At 40.1% G+C, this 18,526-nt stretch overlaps 1 protein-coding gene and 1 long non-coding RNA gene across 2 annotated transcripts; both read left to right on the forward strand.

Moving 5' to 3' along the window:
- Nucleotides 1-7,856: 7,856 nt before the first annotated feature.
- LOC116709800 (uncharacterized) lies at nt 7,857-9,056 on the forward strand. The gene is made up of 2 exons (XR_004336966.1): nt 7,857-8,136; nt 8,345-9,056. It is a non-coding gene; the product is annotated as an uncharacterized LOC116709800 (long non-coding RNA).
- A 378-nt stretch (nt 9,057-9,434) lies between these two features.
- Nucleotides 9,435-10,793, forward strand: LOC116710447 (zinc finger CCHC domain-containing protein 12-like). The gene is made up of 2 exons (XM_032549469.1): nt 9,435-9,443; nt 9,752-10,793. The coding sequence occupies exons 1-2, from the start codon at nt 9,435-9,437 to the stop codon at nt 10,706-10,708; spliced, it is 966 nt and encodes a 321-aa protein (XP_032405360.1). The 3' UTR covers nt 10,709-10,793.
- The last annotated feature ends 7,733 nt before the right edge of the window (nt 10,794-18,526 follow it).

An 18,526-nucleotide genomic window follows, 5' to 3' on the forward strand; every position in this document is an offset into this window, starting at 1 on the left:
AATCAGTTCTTAAAAGCCAGCTCAATTAGAAAGACAATAAACCATCAGCTTAGAGGTGAGGCCTCTCTAAAATCTCTGCAGTATAAGTTGGGAGGATTTTCTTGTGACATTGTCTTCTGTGAGTCACTGGCTCCTCGTGGTCAGCGTTTGATGATCTCACACTTTATAGGTCCCAGGGGGGAAGCTTTAAAGCTTGCCTCCTCTGGCAAAGGAGGCTCGAAAGCTTTGTTTCAGTTCAAGCACAAGGTACATTGAAAAACTCCTGACAAAGTGTACAACAGACTTCTGGTAATTGATGATGTCTCTGAGCAGCTTTCTTGCCCCTCTCTCTATAAAAGAGGAAGGCATGATTTCCTAAATTATGCATGGGAACGGGAGGAAAAGAAGCTTTTAAACTGTTATAAGACATGAGCAAAGACCAGCAGCTGGGGGCTGAGATGATTTACATTGCATAGCGAGTGTTTGTGCTCTTCGAGTTTTTACGAATAGCACGTAAAAACTCGAAGAGCTTTCTTTGACTAAAAGCTTGAAGAGCACTGCTGTAGAAAGCAATGTGCATTTCAAATATTATAAAAAAAATGTCTGAAAAACACAAATCAATATTAGTAGTAATACAATTATAACTTTAATCTCCTAGACTACGACTTTATTCTCATTATTTCAACTTACTTTTCAAACTGGTACTTTATTCTTGTATCAGTTTATTCTTGTAACAAAATGACTTTATTCTCATATTATTTCAACTTTATTCTCAGAATGTTATGATTATTCTCATGAACTACAGCTTTATCCTCATATTATTTTAACTTTATTCTCATACTACTGTGACTTTGCTGTATGCTCCTAATATATTTACTTTATTCGTGTAATTTTATGATTTTATTCTCATAATTTTATTTTATTTGTTTTTCTTGTGTGGCTCTAGAACTCATTCATACAAACAGGAAAAATAAAAGTTAAAATTTCAGAATGGAAAACCGTGTTTCCCTGCGTAACCTCATTTATCAGGCTATGAATACATGGAAATACTCTGCATGGAAGAAATACCAGGGAAAACAGCTAAAAAAAAGACAACCTAGAACAAACCAAGGTTTAATGAGCATTTTTCCTCTGTTTGTGTCCCTCAGTTGACTGTGCTGACATTGTCCTGAACTGCCTCTTCTGCCGGTTTCACGACATGGTCTCCATCCTGCCTGAATGCTGCCAGGGACTCACCAATCATTGTTGGGGCAGCTACAGGCATGTCGACCACACTAGAGAGTCTTTGCACAATGACGACGATGACTCTTGTGTGGAACTGGATTGTGGTTTGTTTGGGAACTGCCACGATGCGAGTGACTGTCTGGAACTGGCTATGGAGGTTTCTGAAATATGCTACCATTAGGGGGAACCCCAAAGTCTGTGAGAAAGGGCTCAGGACTAAAAGAGCCAAATTATCAGGGAATAATAAGGGGAAGTTTGATGTTTCCCTATGTATATATCTATGTATGTGTTGGTGATGGTTGTCATGAGATTGTAATAAACCTGTTTAATAAACTACCTACTATCATTGTTTTTTGTTATGACATGATCAAATTTGCACATAACTCAGTTGTAATAAACAAGCGTTTTAATACACATTTATGGAAAATGATAATGCTACTGAATTATCTTACCTGTTTTTTGAAGGTGCTTGCAATTTGATACACCAATCTTTGCTGAAGTCATTTCTAATCTCTGTCACATTGTTTTTTGTCTTGCCATATATTGAATTCACATACCATGTGGGTCTTTCAATTACATGTCTTCTTATGCGCTTCTATTCTAAATAGGGTCCAGTACTGGGACCAAGGATGTGGACATCTCAGTGTTCTGCAACAGCAAGATAAAGTGAATTACTTTTGCTATTTTATATATATATGTATATTTAACAACAAACTAAATGTCTGAGAATTACTTTTCAATTCTCAATGGTTAGGTAGCCAAGTTAATCAGAATTTAATGCAAGATACCAGTTTCACTTTCAATTTCAAGCATCCAGCATATTCATAACTGATTCTTTATCTGCTCCATTGCAAAGCTTATGGAGTAAAATTTTAGTGATGTAGAAGACTCATGGCCAGTTGAGTCACATATCTTTTTATATTTTTTATTATTTTATCAAACCATCATTTGGAAACTGCATTTTATATTTAGTAGGGTTTGATGTCAAAATTTGTTCAATGATCTGAAACATTCAGGCGTGAAGAAAGCAGAAACAGTAGAAATCTGTGATGGGGAAAGCACTTTTACCAGTCTTGTGGTTTATTACAGTGGGTATCTACAACAAGTAACCTGTTGGCCTGCACATTCCGCTGCTGTTCTGTTGATACAATGACACACCAACAAGCACTTCAGCTTCAGCATGATAGTCTTTGTAAAGTGCTGAAAAATCTTGAAGCCTGTCCCCTTTTGAGTGGGCCAATTTCAGTTCAAGCGCCACTAAAAACTCGTAAGTTGTTAGATGTGGAATTTGTAGGACACTTGTCTTTGCGACTCCCCTCAACCCTCGTCCTCAAAGACAATTCTCTCAAGTGAGAGATCACTGTTTAGATCATTTCATTCTGAAATATGTCCTTGTAAAACTACAGGAAATAGACACTGCTCTTTCAGTTAGACAAATGGTAGATAGAAAACCGTTATGTAGGAGCTTCATATTCATTCTAGGAATGCATATTCACCAACGTTTTCTCCAGTCTGGCATTCTTCATATTAATTTGGGATCCATGTCTAGATCTTCAAACTAGTTTAGTGAAGGCCCAATCCATAACACCATAAACTCCTGATGTTGTATACTTTAGGCTTAATATTATTTAATTTAAAAGGTATTCTTAATTGTAACAGCTTATCTATGGCTAAACTACGATCTGTCCAACGTTGCTACATCAAGTTAAGAATACTCATAAAAACTGAGAGAGAGTTTATTTTAGCTTTAGTACTACTAATTAAACCTGCCTGCAATGGGATTTGCATCCCTAAAGCAACATTGTGCAACATTAAAACAATGACGTCACACAGCAGTGCATTGTTTACGAAAGGAATAATGGATGGAATTTGGATCAATTTGTTTATTCAACAACGGGAGCTGACAGTATTGTCACAAGATCATAACAGCTAATAGAAGAACACACAATTAACAGCAATGGCTATTTGTGGCACACAATTTCTGTAGTGAAGTGTGTTTGGATGTGTAGTTAGCACTACGAGTGGTCTGATTGTGATATGATGCATTTCACTCACAGAGACTTCTTTTATAAGTTCAAAAATATAATTTTCAGCCATTATTTATGTCCTCACATACAGCGTCTGTCACACGGATGGCATTTATGTACACTGCAATGCCTCTTGGGTAGATTATATATGCTAGGTGCTACAGCGATAGCTCTGTCCAGACAGAACATAATTTAACTTTAAATACCTTTGGCTATCAAAGCAGTCAAAGCTTTTCTTATGATTTAATCAATTATAGATTTAATCTAATGGTCAAAAATCACTATCTGTGAACCATGATTAAGTCCCATGGAATGAAGATTTCTCTGAATATGTTAGGATAAAAAACAAAGCAATCCACATCCAATCAATAGGATTTGACATATTGACATTAACATTTGTAATTTTTTTACAGGTCCGATTAATATCAGATATTAATTAATGGAACAATAATATTTCCAATTTATTGTTCTTTGTGTTTCAGGAAGAGCAATAATAAGCCCTCCTTTTGATATATAATATTGGTTATCGGCATCGGCCCAAATGATCACATTGGTTCATTCCTAATATTTTATGGGATGAAAATATTTTAAAGAGACAAGTCTTATTTACACATATTATCTATGTGCTAGTACTGCAGCCCCTGCTTAGATCTAAAGAAATTAACTTCATAGGGGGTATAGACTATTTATGAAGACCCATTATGATGAGAAACCAATGGAAACAGTGTTCCCTCACCTGGACGCGGGTCATCGGGGCCCCTCTCTGAAGCCAGGCCTGGAGGTGGGGCACGTTGGCGAGCACCTGGTGCAGGGTCGGCCTAAGCCTCCATAGGGAAATTTGGTTTTGGGGCCCTCTAGTTCTGTTAATAATGTGGACTGACTGCAATCAAAAGTCAGATTATTAGATCATTCACACACCTGCTAAAATTATTGCCTCTCTGACAGTGCTGTTTACATTATATTCTATATGCATCTAGAATATAAGATACATTTATTGGCTGATTTACCTGCACCAATTTTCTTACCTTTGGAGGATCGCTGTTGGGCCAATATTTACATGTGAAGCCAGTCTTGTCCACCGAGCTTATCTACCTCAGCAAAGGTTTACAAATCAGCCTCTGTCCTCTTCTGCTCTGCCGTGAGAAGTTTGTCTTACAGATCGATCCACCAGGTCATGTCTGCATGTTTGCATTTAACAATATTTACCCCACTGTTGTTAACTCAGCGACTTTCTTGCTATATTTAGGAACATTTCAGACAAAAAAATTGGTATCAGCCTTGGTATTGGCCAAAATCAAAATCGGCAGGTCAGGCTTTTTAAAGATCGCCAATCTCTCAGAAAACTGCAATTGGTGCATCCCAACTTAAGATGGAATACATACAGACATATTCATGACATACTTTGATTAAATTAATTTCTCTTAAGCATAACTCCAATAGCTAAAAATGTTATTTACACCAGGTGAGTCTTTCTCCCATGAGGATGTGGACCGGTACTGGACTGATTCTGTGCCTTCAAACAATTTTAATTGGAAAAGTTTCACATAACTTATAAGTTGATGTAAAAATAATGTTTGGTTTAGATACATAAAACAAACCTTAATACGTTTGTTTTATGCGATATACAGTATACTGCAAATTACAGCTTAGAGTAGCTCATTGATATGTTAATGCAGTAGCCATGTAGCTTGACGTAAAGACATTTTGCTAGATAATGTCAAACATTGAGAAGTTTTGTTATCAAATGTTATCAAACCCTCAGAAACATACGGAGCCTACCATGAGAATAAATTCATTTAAAGTTAAAACTCAGTTTCACACAAATACAATCATTGTAGCATAAATGTTTGGTTGTTGAACTTGACCGTTCAAGGTCACTATCAAGCTACATTTCTATTAATAGCTTTGTAAATCTTTCTGATAAACATTACGTTACCAAGGCACATTAAAACATGTGCCTATCTAAGCTTTTTTCTAATTTTCCTTAAGATTGCATCTCTGCTTTTTGCAGATAATGTGGTCCTACTGGCTTCAACAGGTCGTGATCTACAGGTTTCAATGGAGCCGTTCGCCAGTGAGTGTGAAGTGGGCAGGAGGAGAATCAGGCCATGGTCTCGAGTCAGAAAAGGGTAGAGTTCCTTCTCCGGATTGGGGGGATGTCCTGCCCCAAGTGGAGAAGTTTAAGTATCTTGGGATATTGTTAACAAATGAGGGAAAAATGGAGCGGGAAATCAACAGGCGGATTGGTGCAACGTCTGCAGTGAAGCGGACACTCTGCTGGTCTTTTATGGTGAGGAGAGAGCTGAGACAAAAAGCAAAGATCTCAATTTACTGGTTGATCTACGATCCATGAGCTTTGGGTCAAGAACATGTGTGAGTTTTCTCTGTAGGGTGTCTGGGCTCTCCCTTAGAGCTTCTCTCTGAGAAGCTCAGTCATTCAAGAGGGACTCTGCAGAGCCTCTGCTCCTTCATGTCTAAAGGAGTCATTTGAGGAGACTTGGGTATCTAGTTGGGATACCTCCTGCACGTTTCCCTGGTGCTGTGTTCTGGGCATGTTCCACCCGGAGGAGACTCAGGGAAAGATCCATTACGCACAGGAGGGACTATATTTCTCGGCAGGCCTGGGAACGCTTTGTGGTTCCCCAGGAGGAGTTGGCCCAAATGGCTGATGAGAGGAAAGTCTTGGGCGTCCTTACTCTGACTGCTAATCCTGCGAGTAGGAGTAGGATAAGCGAAAGAAGATCCAACCATCTTCTTTCTGTGGACTTGTAAATCTGCACACACAACAAATTTTCTAATAAGAGGCTGACTCTTAACCGTGCATGTTTGCCTGTGAAAGTTGCACTGAGGCTCCAGCAGATCAAGTCAAACAAATAACGGTACATCCTGCTCACGCTGTGAAAAATTGTATGGTGAGTGTTCCATCTGCAGGGAGCTCTGCTTGTGACCAATTTTCTCATTACCTGTTACAGCACAATTACAGAGCTGAGTGCTCTAGCTGATACTGCTCCATAAAATCCATCGGAGGTCCTTTGTGTGTGAATTTTTCTCCATCAAACATAAAGCGTGTGTGCATAAACGGATGCCAATGTTAAAGTGAAAACATCTGCACATCTTAAACCTGCTGGATCGCTTTCAAATTATCTTATGGCTTTTGGGAGCGCATAGGCTAGAAGAAATCAGACTGGTTTTAATAACATGTAAATGGCCTGTTTTTTTTGTTTTTTTTACTGGCCCGGTTCAAGTGCGATCCTGTCCTTGCCAAACGGAGGTGGACAAGGTTGGATGGTTTTCACCACTGCGGCACAACACCTGCACAAGCCTTAATAGCTGCTCAGAGGCTCGTGATAACCCATTTGCTTGCATTCTACTCCTCTGGTTCCAGGTTTAATTCAAGATACTTGAAGGGCTGCAGTTTCTTCAAAGAATGCCATTTTTTTTTCTTAAACTAAACACTTGAAACACCACTCTCACCACTTCGCCTGTTGTGACATAATGCATGCATTAAGAGAAGCAATCTAATTGCAAGTCGCTTCGCTATGTTTACATGCATCTCCGCACACTAATCGGATGTGAGCTTTGTTCACAGAGTTCAGGCCCTTTTTGTTTCATTAGTGTGAAGCTGCTCTTCCTCCTGAGCACAAGGCACTAATACCGTCTCCCTTCAGACACAGTGCCGCAGCTCAAAGTGGCCTCCCGAGGAAGCTGCACCATTAAATATTAACGGCATGTGTTTAGAGGCTTTTCCCCGCTCCCCCCTCCCATTTCAAACAGTAGGTTTGTCAGCATCTCATGTAGAGTGTTTCAAGATAAAGGCTGTGTGAGAAGCAGGTTCTCTGGGATTTGTGCTGCATTATTCCTTTGAGAAAAAAAAATCAATGCTGTTTCTGTGTTAATATTAACATTTCCTAAGATTTGCAAACATCAACGAAATGGAACATCTGAAAAAGCAGGGTTCACCTTTATTATAATATACCTCCATAAAATTCATTACAGCCAGTCTCTTAAGATATCTAATGAGCAAACACACGCACCCCCCCCCCCCCCCCCCCCACACACACACGCATATATAAAATATATATAAATATATATTAAAATATAATAAAAGTAAAATAAATATATATTAAATAAAATATATATGAAAGTATTACTGATTAAACTTTAGCTTTAATAACATAAAGCTACCTAATTTTTAAAGTTTAATCAGTAATACTTTTATAACAAATTTAGGTCAAATCATGATTTCTTGGTTAATGACAAGTTGTCATAACAAAGAATTTTTGAATAATGTCAACTTTGCATTAAAAGTGTCATGATTTACCGAATGACACTTTATGATAACAGTCATAAATATTCATGAAGACTTACTCATGTTCATGACAGGTGTTATGTCATATTTATGACGGTGTCATGACAGTCTTATTCACAACCCGTCAAATAAAGTGTTACCAAATATTCATTGCAAGAATCAAGCAGGATGCATCTAAAATGCATCTAAAATAATTCAATTTCTGTCAAGAAATTTGTCATCTGTCCTAAGTTTTTATCATTTCTTCTATTGTCCTAGTTTACATACCAATTTCACAATTACCCTCTGAAATGACCTGACCTTGCTCTCATGTATTGACAGATGTAACCCATGTTAAAATCTGACATAAATAGGAATAAATAGTTGGCTAAAAGTCTGTAGACAGAAAATAACGTTGCTGTTCCTTTAAGGAACCAGCGTTACAGACGCGGCGCCTGGCTGCAGTACACAGAACTGAGGGAGAGAGCAGAGGAGGAATCGGAGGGAAAGAGCAGTGATTAATTAACAGGAAAAGTTAATATTATAGTAAAAAAAAGCATAATTTACCTGGTCGGGAACTGACGGGGATTTTATGAGAACTAAGTTACATAGGTTTTGGTGAGTTTTGTGTTTATTTTTCTGCATTTTCATCGTGCTGTACTTTTTCTTTTGGCAGAGAGCTAACGCTAAAAACGTAGCTGATTACAAAGAAATGCTCCGTCATAAACTGTTATCCGGTTAATATATTGGGTTTATGAAGAAGAATTTATTTGTATTATTTGAGGATTTAAAAATAGTTTTATTGTGTTTGTGGCCTGTTACACAGGTCAGGTTTTTTTGTCCGGTTGGAAGCTCGGTTGGAGCGAGGATTGGTCTGCCATGTGCGACGTGCACATTCACAGACGGGATTCAAGATGGCGAGCTAGACCTAGTCCTTCAATTCATCTTCTCCATTGCATCAGGGAGGGACTCTCCCGCGTGTGGTAATCCTCTGCCGGAGCAGTAGGAATATCAGGAACTAGTTCGAACTGAACTGAACAGAACTGAGAACCGATTGAATTATTATCTTTTGGACTGAATAAAACTGAGACTTTTCACTGAACTGAGTACCTGGATTTACATTTGGACCTGAACTTGAATTTAAAGTGCCATACTTTGATTTTCATATGTTTATGTCTCTGAATGTGATTTGAGTAATTGTGGTCCACTTTGATTTAATTGTGTTTGAAGGTATTTCCCTACCTGTAAAAGAAAGAAAAATGAGTTAACTCAGGAGAAAAATAGAAATCTTAAAATAGGTGCAACCTAGGAAAATGAGACCGGTCTAATTAACTCAAATTAGTCTGATTAAAATAACCTAGGTGAACTAAAGAACAAAAATAAAGAGTGATATACTTTTTATTTATTTTTTTATTTTTTTCCCTTTTCCTCCCCATTTATATTTACATCATTATTAAGAATCTGCAGGGTATTTTTGGTTTCATGTACTGTATTTTATATGTGTGTTTTGCATTCAGTAAATTGCCGGCCTTTTTCACGTAAAGCAGCGGTCTCTGGTGTTATTATTCTTGCTCCCCACTCCTTAGAGCCTAGAACTGGTCCAGTGGCGCAGTTAGTGATGTGATACCGGTGCTACAAACTTGGCGAGCCAGCCAGGAGTGGCTTAAAGCATTTAAAACTAGAAACCAGAGACCGTATAATATTATCAGTGTTAAAGGAGGAGAAGGAAGGAAAAAAAATGGATGTCGTTCAAACCAGTAGTGTAAAAATCCCTAACTCAGTCATAGTTAGAGGTATAACCGAAACAGAAGTAGATGACGAACTAAGTGACTTCCTGAAACAATATGGTTCCATTCAAAGGGTAATCCCAGTAGATCCCACTGAACCAGAGTCGGCCAAGCAGGTTATCGTAGAGTATGTGTATGGTATAGCTATGCAATCTCTCTTACCTTCATTGCCATACAGGCTTAACAGTAAGACTAAGACTGATGTCACTTACCACATCAGAGCCTTAGCCAATGTTTACACACCTGTAGCTAACAAAACAGCTACACAGACTTACCTTTCAGAGTTAAAGGACATTGCAAAACAGACTGGCAAAGACTTTGCAGCTGTCCTCAGAGAAGAGCTCTCTCTCATCAGTGAGACTGTCGATCTAGATCAGGGGTCGGCAACCAATGGCTCCGGAGCCACGTGTGGCTCTTTCATCCTTCTGTTGTGGCTCTGTTATGAGACATGGCGTTCCAATGTGGAACTTCTTCTTAAAGATATAACACAGTCCGATCTTTACAAGTCACGAAAGCTTCTTGAAAGTCTCTTATCACCCGCCATTGATATTGTGAAGCACCTGACACCGGATTCTTCTCTTAGTGCGTACTTAGAGATCTTGGACTCTGCTTTCGGCACAGTCGAGGACGGAGATGACCTCTTTGCAAAGTATCTCAACACAATGCAGGATAATGGTGAGAAACCTTCAGCTTATCTACAACGGCTGCAGGTGATGTTGAGCACCACCCTCAGAAGGGGAGGTGTAACTGCAAGCGACCTTGATCGGCATCTTCTCAAGCAGTTTGTCAGAGGTTGCTGGGATAACATCTTGATAGCTGAACTCCAGCTAGAACAAAAGAAGCAGAATCCACCTACCTTTGCTGAACTTCTCCTGTTACTCCGCACAGCAGAAGATAAACGTTCTTCCAAAGCTTCACGCATGAAACAGCACTTCAATGTTTCAAAACCAAGAGTGTCTTCTCATTATCAAGGTGTTTATGTGCAGGGTGAAGAAGACTGCAGCTCATCTCAGCCAGCTCCTGATCACAGGTCTGAAATCCAAGACTTAAAGAAACAAATAGCTGATCTGCAGTCCCAGCTTGCACGTATCACACAGAAAGACAGTAGAAAAGCTAAATCAGCCGCCAGACCACTAGCTCCCCAAACAGCTAACACACATTCCCCAGCTATCACTCACACGTCTCAAAGGCTGCAGCCCCACAGCCGAGATGCAAACATCAGCACAAGCAATAGACCAAGGCCCTGGTATTGCTTTAGATGTGGAGAGGATGGGCACATTAAGCCTCAGTGTGAAAGTGAGCCGAACCCATCTCTTGTGGCTGAGAAGAGGAAGCAGTTAAAAGAAAAGCAGTTAGCATGGGACAGTCAACATGGCGCTTCAAAGCCTGATCCTTTAAACTAGACCCAGTTCCGGTTGTGGGACAAACGGGGACTGGAACACAGGCAAAGTGTCCCAAAAAGAAGCTGCACAGAGCCCATGTGTACTCATACACAAAGACAGTCAGTGACTTTGCCAAAAGGTCTGATTGGAGCCAAGTGCACTGCACAAGTGACCATAGCTGTCAAAGACTGTAGTTGCTTGTTGGATTCAGGCTCCCAAGTAACAACGATCCCCAACTCTTTCTATCTAGAGAACCTGTCTCACTTGCCTCTCAATTCCTTGAACGACCTGCTTGAAGTGGAAGGAGCCAACGGTCAAAGCGTCCCTTACCTTGGCTATGTTGAGGCCACCATCAGATTCCCAAAGAGCTTGCTTGAAGTCGACATCAAGGTACCTACACCGGTCTGTTGATTCCAACCTGGGAGAGGTGAGGCTTCATAGTAGAGACCTCGAGACCATTTCAGCTGAACAGATCAAAGTCCTTCAAGGATCAGTGAACTGCAGAATATCTGATGTTGGAAAGTGGGTGATAGTAGAGTCACCAAAGTCATCATCCCTGCCTGGTGGCATCCTAGTGACAGATAGCCTGGTAAGTCTACCACCAAAGCTATCACGCTGCATACCAGTCACGCTCAAAAACGAGTCACAGCATGACATCACCCTGTCCCCAAAGGCTGTGATAGCAGAGATACACGCTGTCAAGAGTGTTCAATCTGTCAAGACCCCTGACTCAGATTCTCCTACAAAACCTGACCAAAAACCAAATCTCGACTTTGACTTTACTGATTCTCCTGTACCCAACGAGTGGAAAGAGAGGATAACAGAGAAATTGAGCTCCATGCCAGAGGTGTTTGCAATGCACGAGCTTGACTCCTTAGAGCCTAGAACTGGTCCAGTGGCGCAGTTAGTGGTGTGATACCGGTGCTACACAGTGGCATATGTGAGCATCTTTCTCAGTTAGATCAGGGGCATGCTAGTAACATGGCAGAAAGAAATTCCTCCTTACAATGTCCTCCAGTCATTATGTCCAACAACCCTGACTGCCTCGTGTCTATATTTGGGCCACGCATGTGGATTTGTGTCACCCAGCGCTACCCGCCTAAGCTCCACCATGAGAAAAGTTAAGAAAGAGCCGCAGGCGCATGGGCAGAAATTGTAAAGGCACAAAGGGAACTCCCAGTGGGTGAGGTGGGAAAAAAAACAGCCAGGGCCCTGGGCTTGTTTTTATGATGCCTTTCAATCAGCGGGTGAGTCCCAGCTGAAATGACAGGTGATTTGAGTCTGTCTTCTATTAATGACCTCATTTAAACAATTAAGAGCAGAGGAAGAGGAACAGAGGTGGGGGTGGCCTTTCCCCCCACCAAAAGACACCAATCACGAGATTTTTTTACACATGACGAACGTGACTGGATCCTTGTTATTTCTACTCAGGCAATCCCTCCCTTTTTTAACCAGGCGGTGCCCTTCAGATGGAATGAAGAGGAGGGCATAGCAGGGATAGTAGCAAAAGGGAGTGATGGAGAGCATGAAGCTACGCTTTCTACAACCCCCGTCCACCTTCTCTTACTTATTCTCCCCCCCCCCCCACCCCCCCCACCCCCCCCACCCCCCACCCCACCCACCAGCATAGAGAAAATGAAAGACCTGGACAGCAGGAGGAGAAACAGAGAGGAGGGTGGTGATTTAGAGCGTGGCACAGGGGGATGGGGACCCAGCGCTTTGGATTTAATTACTGAATAATGAGGAACAATTTATTGTGTTCTTGTTAGAGACATCAAAATGCTGTTGGGTCCTGCCTATGGAGAGAGGAGCAGGCTTCGCTTCGCTCCTTGTGCATCAGGGAGAACAAGGTCATTAAAAAACGTTCGTCGCCTAACCTTAAAGAATGAGGTTGATACAGTTCTCCCAGAATGAGGAGTAAACTTATGACCTTAACCCAGTATGTGAACTTTTCGCCAAATCTGATGAGCGGATCACTGCAGCTGATTATTACATCTGTTCCAGTCCATAACTATGTTTTCCTGTTATCTAAAATGATAATCCTAAAAGTCATAGGGATGCATTAGAGCTGTTGTTTTGTATAAAGAAGGTCATGCATTGGTTTACGCATGATACTTCCTTCCACACAAGGTTGTCACAGTAATGTTCTCCTGGACTCTTTTTGGGAGGTATCATCTTAAATAACCAAGAAAACAGTTAAAATCATCAGTCCAATTTAAAAATAATTAATAACAAAAGAGAAATAATTTACTGTTTCACTGCCAGTCCACTACCATGAGGTTGGATTGCTGGTTATTGCTTTGGGGAGTGGTAACTGGGTGAATCCATTTTGATTTTGCTGTTAACCTGTCGTAGGTCACTTGTGTGTCAGGTCTGTGTTTATAAGTGGTTTTCTCCTCTTAAAGTACCTTGAGGGTGTTGAAGCAGTAAGGACATGTCCTGTTTCAGCTGCTGTACCATTCTTTGCCAGTCTTCCTAACCAGTGACCGACATGATGGGCACAGCAACTTATGGCTGTGGGACATGGAGGCTGACAATGTGACGGCAGTTATCCCAAACACTAAATTTTGGTAACATATTACCAGCCCAAACATTTTTAAATTCATATTTGTTGAGTTTTTAAAGGTTCCCCTTTGGGGCCCTTTTCTTAAGGATGGGAGTGTTACAGCTCTGGGCCTTAAGGGCTGAGTGGCAGGTGTCTTGTTGTCTGTTTTTGTGCTCCTCCCCTTACAGGTGCTGCTGATTTGTTCATTTGGAACACAGAACATTTAAACCTGGCCGTCTCCACCTTCTGGGTCGCCTTCAGCGTCCACTCTGCCGCTTGATGCTTGTGGTGTTTTGTTGCCAGGCCTCAGCTCCCCTCTTTTTGCACATTTGTGTTTGTCTTTGTGTTTTGACACCTCAACACTTCCATATGTGTTGGAAGTGCATTACACCAAATGGATTTGCATTTGGTGTAATGCAAATCCAAGCATTTGCATTACACCACTTGATACTGACATCCAGAATCCATTGTTGTTTGTGTTTAATAAATCTTCCTTTTTATGCACTTTAACCACTGCATGGTCTCCCGTTTTGTTATGACTTTGAGCCAGTCGTAACAAGTAAATAAAACCCCACACAACCAAAACCATAAATAAAATGGATTATTATGTCTCTGTAAACAAAATCAGAATAGACATGATCGAGGTCCTTTTAATTTATCATGTAAGCAATTGAGTTATTGCTTATTATGACAGGCTTTCTTCTACACTCCATAAACAAGATTGTTAGGTAAACAATTTACTCCAATTTCTTTATCACTGTGCATCCTTTGCGATGGAGTGGCAACCACTCCTGCCTTTCGTACAGACCCTAAGTCTGTCCCTAACCCTAATCTTCAAAGGGAGAATTCCAAAGATGATGCTGATGTTCTGGATATAAAAAAATAGTTATTTTATACTTTAAATTCTAGGGGTGCACTGATTGCAGTTTTCTAGCTGAACACTGATTTTTATTTTTTTTTCTCTCTTTGAAATACTGTATTGCTAAATGTTGCACCCTTAAAAGTCACTAAAAAAACCCTCAAAGGTCTTCGCTTTTGTGCAACTTTATTAAACAAAATCCACGGTTCGAGCATACAGCGTGTGTAGTTTTCTCTCTTTTCGTATCTATCCACAGTTCATGAACTTTTAACTCCCATCATGCATTGTGTCTTTCTTAAAGGGGTATTATCATAACAGAAATCTATGAAATAAAAAATAATAAAGTAGTTTGAGCACATATTTAGTCATAAACCAAATGAAATGTTCTAACTAAATACTAAATCAAATTAATGCTTGCCCAATAAGATAATTATACCTATTAATTTAACATTATCACGTTCTTAACATATTTCCAGGGCTCTACATAAATGTAGCGACAAAGTCACTGAGTTGGCTTTGGGTGTGATGTTACCATCATCAATTAAAAAGCTGTCGATGGTCATATATAAACAAAAATAAGCTTTTTCTATGCCCAGGTGACTTGGGGAAAAAAAAGCTGCCTAAATGTTTTTTTTCTCCACCATCAGGACCATCACTCACAACTCTGCATTGTGACCTCGAAAATATCGCTTTAACTTTCTCAAAGACTCCCCTCATTAAAAGCAACACAAACCACTGGATCACAAATCACACTCTGTAAGCTACAAGAGTCACATGATGTGTCTCTTGTGACACTGAAGGAGAAAGAGAGAAGGTGCTTGCCGAGCGCGTAGCCATGCTGTGTTGCCCAAATAGATGTGTTCCATCTGAGAGCGATGCAGCCTTCCAAATGATCCTCACTAGACAGATGAGTGCTACTTGAATGTTAATGAGGGTCCCCTTTAGATGCGCATAAATTAAATGATTAGATGTCTGCAATCATGCAAGGTCCTTAGGTGTCCCCTATTTATGGCATATGAAACGTAGCTGCCTTTATTTACGACACATCTCTCCCTTCCTGCACAGGCTTTGCCACCTGAACAGGCAAAGCGCTTTCAAAAGATGAGTTTTTTAATGACCTCCAAATGAATCACTCTGGCAGACTTGAAGGAAATGCGGAGCCCACCCCTTTGCAAACAGAGTGGAAAATTGTGCCATACGCTGTGAAAAAGCTTAAGAAGGAAAGGAGTTGTGGTAAAAAACAGATTTGTTTCACAGTCGGCGCTTCCTGCAAGGTCTGCTGTTGAGGGAAGAAGTGGGAGACTGGGTTTGGGGCTGAGGGGCTCAAAGGACAAGTCACCTAACAATGCATCCTCTAGTTCCTTGCTCCATGCAACCCGTCATTGTCTTGGTCACGTTGCACACAACAGTTTTTTCCCCCTCCGTTTTCATGATTGCATTAATTATACCATAAAGCACATCTCTTGGCCCTTGGTGTTTTCCCTATAGATAACAGCATGTCAAGGTTTCAACAAAGGGAGGGAGCAGTACTCAGCTGACACTTCATTAATCAACATAAAATATAAATCAGGAAGAAAAACAAAAAGAAAAACGCTTATCTAACACAGCCTATGGTTAAAGTTGGATTGTGTTCACTTTAAATTAATCCTGCTTTTTCTCATCCAGCAGGGTGGAGAATATTTTAACTGATCTCCATTTTGAAAACTGAATTATATTGCAGTTCATAATATTCTGTTTGAGAAGTAAAGTAAATAAGTGAATATATTCATCAAACAATCATAACTTACAGATTTTGCACCATGTATAAACTTGGGTTTCTACTGCTTTTAAAAACTGCTTCTAATTTGTGTCAACAAATTAATATTTTTTGGTGTCTGGAAGACAAGCTGTTTCAAAAACTTCTAGAATGTACCATCAGGTAGTGCCCCTCACCTAAAAACCCAAACACATATGGTCAGGTGGTTTTACAATGTGCAATGTCGGCTGGGAAAGACATGTGTTTTGTCTGTATGATTGACTTGCATACATACAAACTACTTGCTGCATTCTTGTTGGTTGTGCAGGAAGCTCCACCTCAGCTTTTCAAAGCTAGTGGTATAATTGTGAATCTGTTTTCAGCCATTTCCAGTGTGAGTGTAAACATTGAGTTGGGGGATAATAGCAGTTTATTTGGATTTAGAGTGACTAAGGGTGATAGTTCAGTAGACTCGGTTCGGGGAGAATTAAAATTGCAACATTTATCCTTTGTCAATGCGTAGCCCTTCTGCTGTTTTCCAATATAGGGCACATGCTTTCTTCTCAGCTTAAGATTGCCAGTATTAAGTCTAATGTTTCTTTCTCTGCACCTCAGATTTGTGTCATGACCCTTGTCTGTTTCCTCCTGTGTCTCCCTCACCTGTAATCAGAAATGACTAGCCTGTCGCCATTAGACTTTACAATACCCAAGACTGAGTAACTTAAGTCTTATTTTCATTGCACTCATATATAGATTAGCATATTTATTATTATTATTATTATTATTATTATTATTATTATTATTATTAACATATTAGCATGTGTGTGCTTGCTATTTATTTATTTATATTCAGTCATGTACTTACATCTTAGATACAGTTGCAGCCCTGCATGTTTTAATGTTATACACCTCAGTTTCTAGCAAGTAGCTCAAAGTCTAAACTGGTATTGTTGTGCATATAAGGGGCAAAGTTTACCTTCGAGCAAATTACTTTTTCTGTTGATGACACTGAATGAAAAAAGGCTCAACTCCGGTGCTCTCCACTGACCCTCCCTTCCTCACTTCCTGAGTGTAATGCCCAGCGCACACTACACAATCTTAAAGTTGCCGGCCGATTGTCAGCCCATTTTCAAAACCTGAGAGACCACAAACTAGCCGACAGAAATCCTAGGAATAACGATTCGGTTGGGTTCGATCAGTTCGATCCTGCCGTGTGGTGTCCAACAATGGGCACAAAATAATGGCTACAAGTCCAGTTAACTAATTTTAAAACCAGGCATTAATCAATGCTTTACTACAATCTACCTGCAATGCATGTGGCTAGTGTCAGTCCTGACTGAACGAAAATCATTATAACCTATAATCTTATGTCACCTTAACGAAGAATAGTTGAAACGTCACCAGGTTTATCAACTGCGGTAGCAATTTCGCTCCAACTCCTCCCCTTGTCATTTCTATATTCTTCACACGAAATGTTGAATAAACATTAATGTTGTTTCCACATATCATTTCCAATGTCCGCTGGACTTCGGGTTGCGCCGTGTCAGCTGTTTGGGATTCCTCTCCATAATTTTCCCTCAGAAAGCACTGAGGGAAATCCACGATTCTGATTGGTTACCTGTCACATTGAACAGGCTGCGTTAAATCTCCCAGTCGGTGAAAACCCCTGATTTAGATCGCAGCCACCACAACGATCTACCGTAACACCACACACTACAGGATGATCGGTTATGAAATCGCAAACCACAATCTTAGAACGCCCAACGTTCTACGATTGTCGTAAAGGGAAAATCAGGGCAAAAAATCGTGTAGAGTGAACTATTGCATCAGGTAGTCGGATGTGCCCATCTTCTCTATTTAAATCTAATGATTACTGAAGGGCAATATAGTATACAGACTTCATAATCTGCACTCTTTTGGGTTGAATGCAGTATTTATTTATGTACACTTTGGCTTTATGTTGTTTAACTTTTATTCAAGTACATTTTTTGTTAATGGAGACTGAGAATCCATTTTATTTTTGTTTATGGTTGTTTTGTTTCAGTTCCAGTGTTAAGTGTTCTTTAGAAAATAAAGTGTATCTATCTTTGGCAGAAAATCACGTGCATTATTACGTAATTTCCATTAAATCAGTGTAAAAAGATCTTCAAACAGTATTATCGTTTATCGCAATAATTTTTGAGACCATTAATCACTCAACAAAATTTGTTATCGTGACAGGCCTATCGTGAGTAAAAATTTTTGTTTTTGTTGTGCATCTGTATCTTATTTTGAAGGGATGTTTAAACATTACCATAGCGACCAGAGTCAGAGAGCGTTATGGCAGTGGTAGAGATGAGAGGAGAGGAGTAGAGCTTGTGAGTCTTAAGTCTGGTTCACACGGCACGATTTAAGAATTGTCAGCCAATTTCCAAAACCTCTGTGAGCACAAACAAGTCGATAAAAGTACAAGTTCGATCGATTCGTGTGTCCAGCCACACAGCAGGAGCAGCACGCCACACACAAACTGATTTCACTCACGGACCTCGCGATTCCAGAAGAAAATCTCGTAAAAATTGCCCATATCAGAAATGCAACTGCACCTCAACAATTGTCAATAGGATAGTACCCAAGCAAGCAAACCTGCATCGGTGCATTTTAGATGCAGATGTGTTGGTTGTATTGTTTAATTGCTACTCTTTTACAACATAGCGGGTCCAC

This window comes from Xiphophorus hellerii, chromosome 20 (genome assembly GCF_003331165.1).
Source record: "Xiphophorus hellerii strain 12219 chromosome 20, Xiphophorus_hellerii-4.1, whole genome shotgun sequence".
Lineage (NCBI taxonomy): Eukaryota > Metazoa > Chordata > Actinopteri > Cyprinodontiformes > Poeciliidae > Xiphophorus > Xiphophorus hellerii.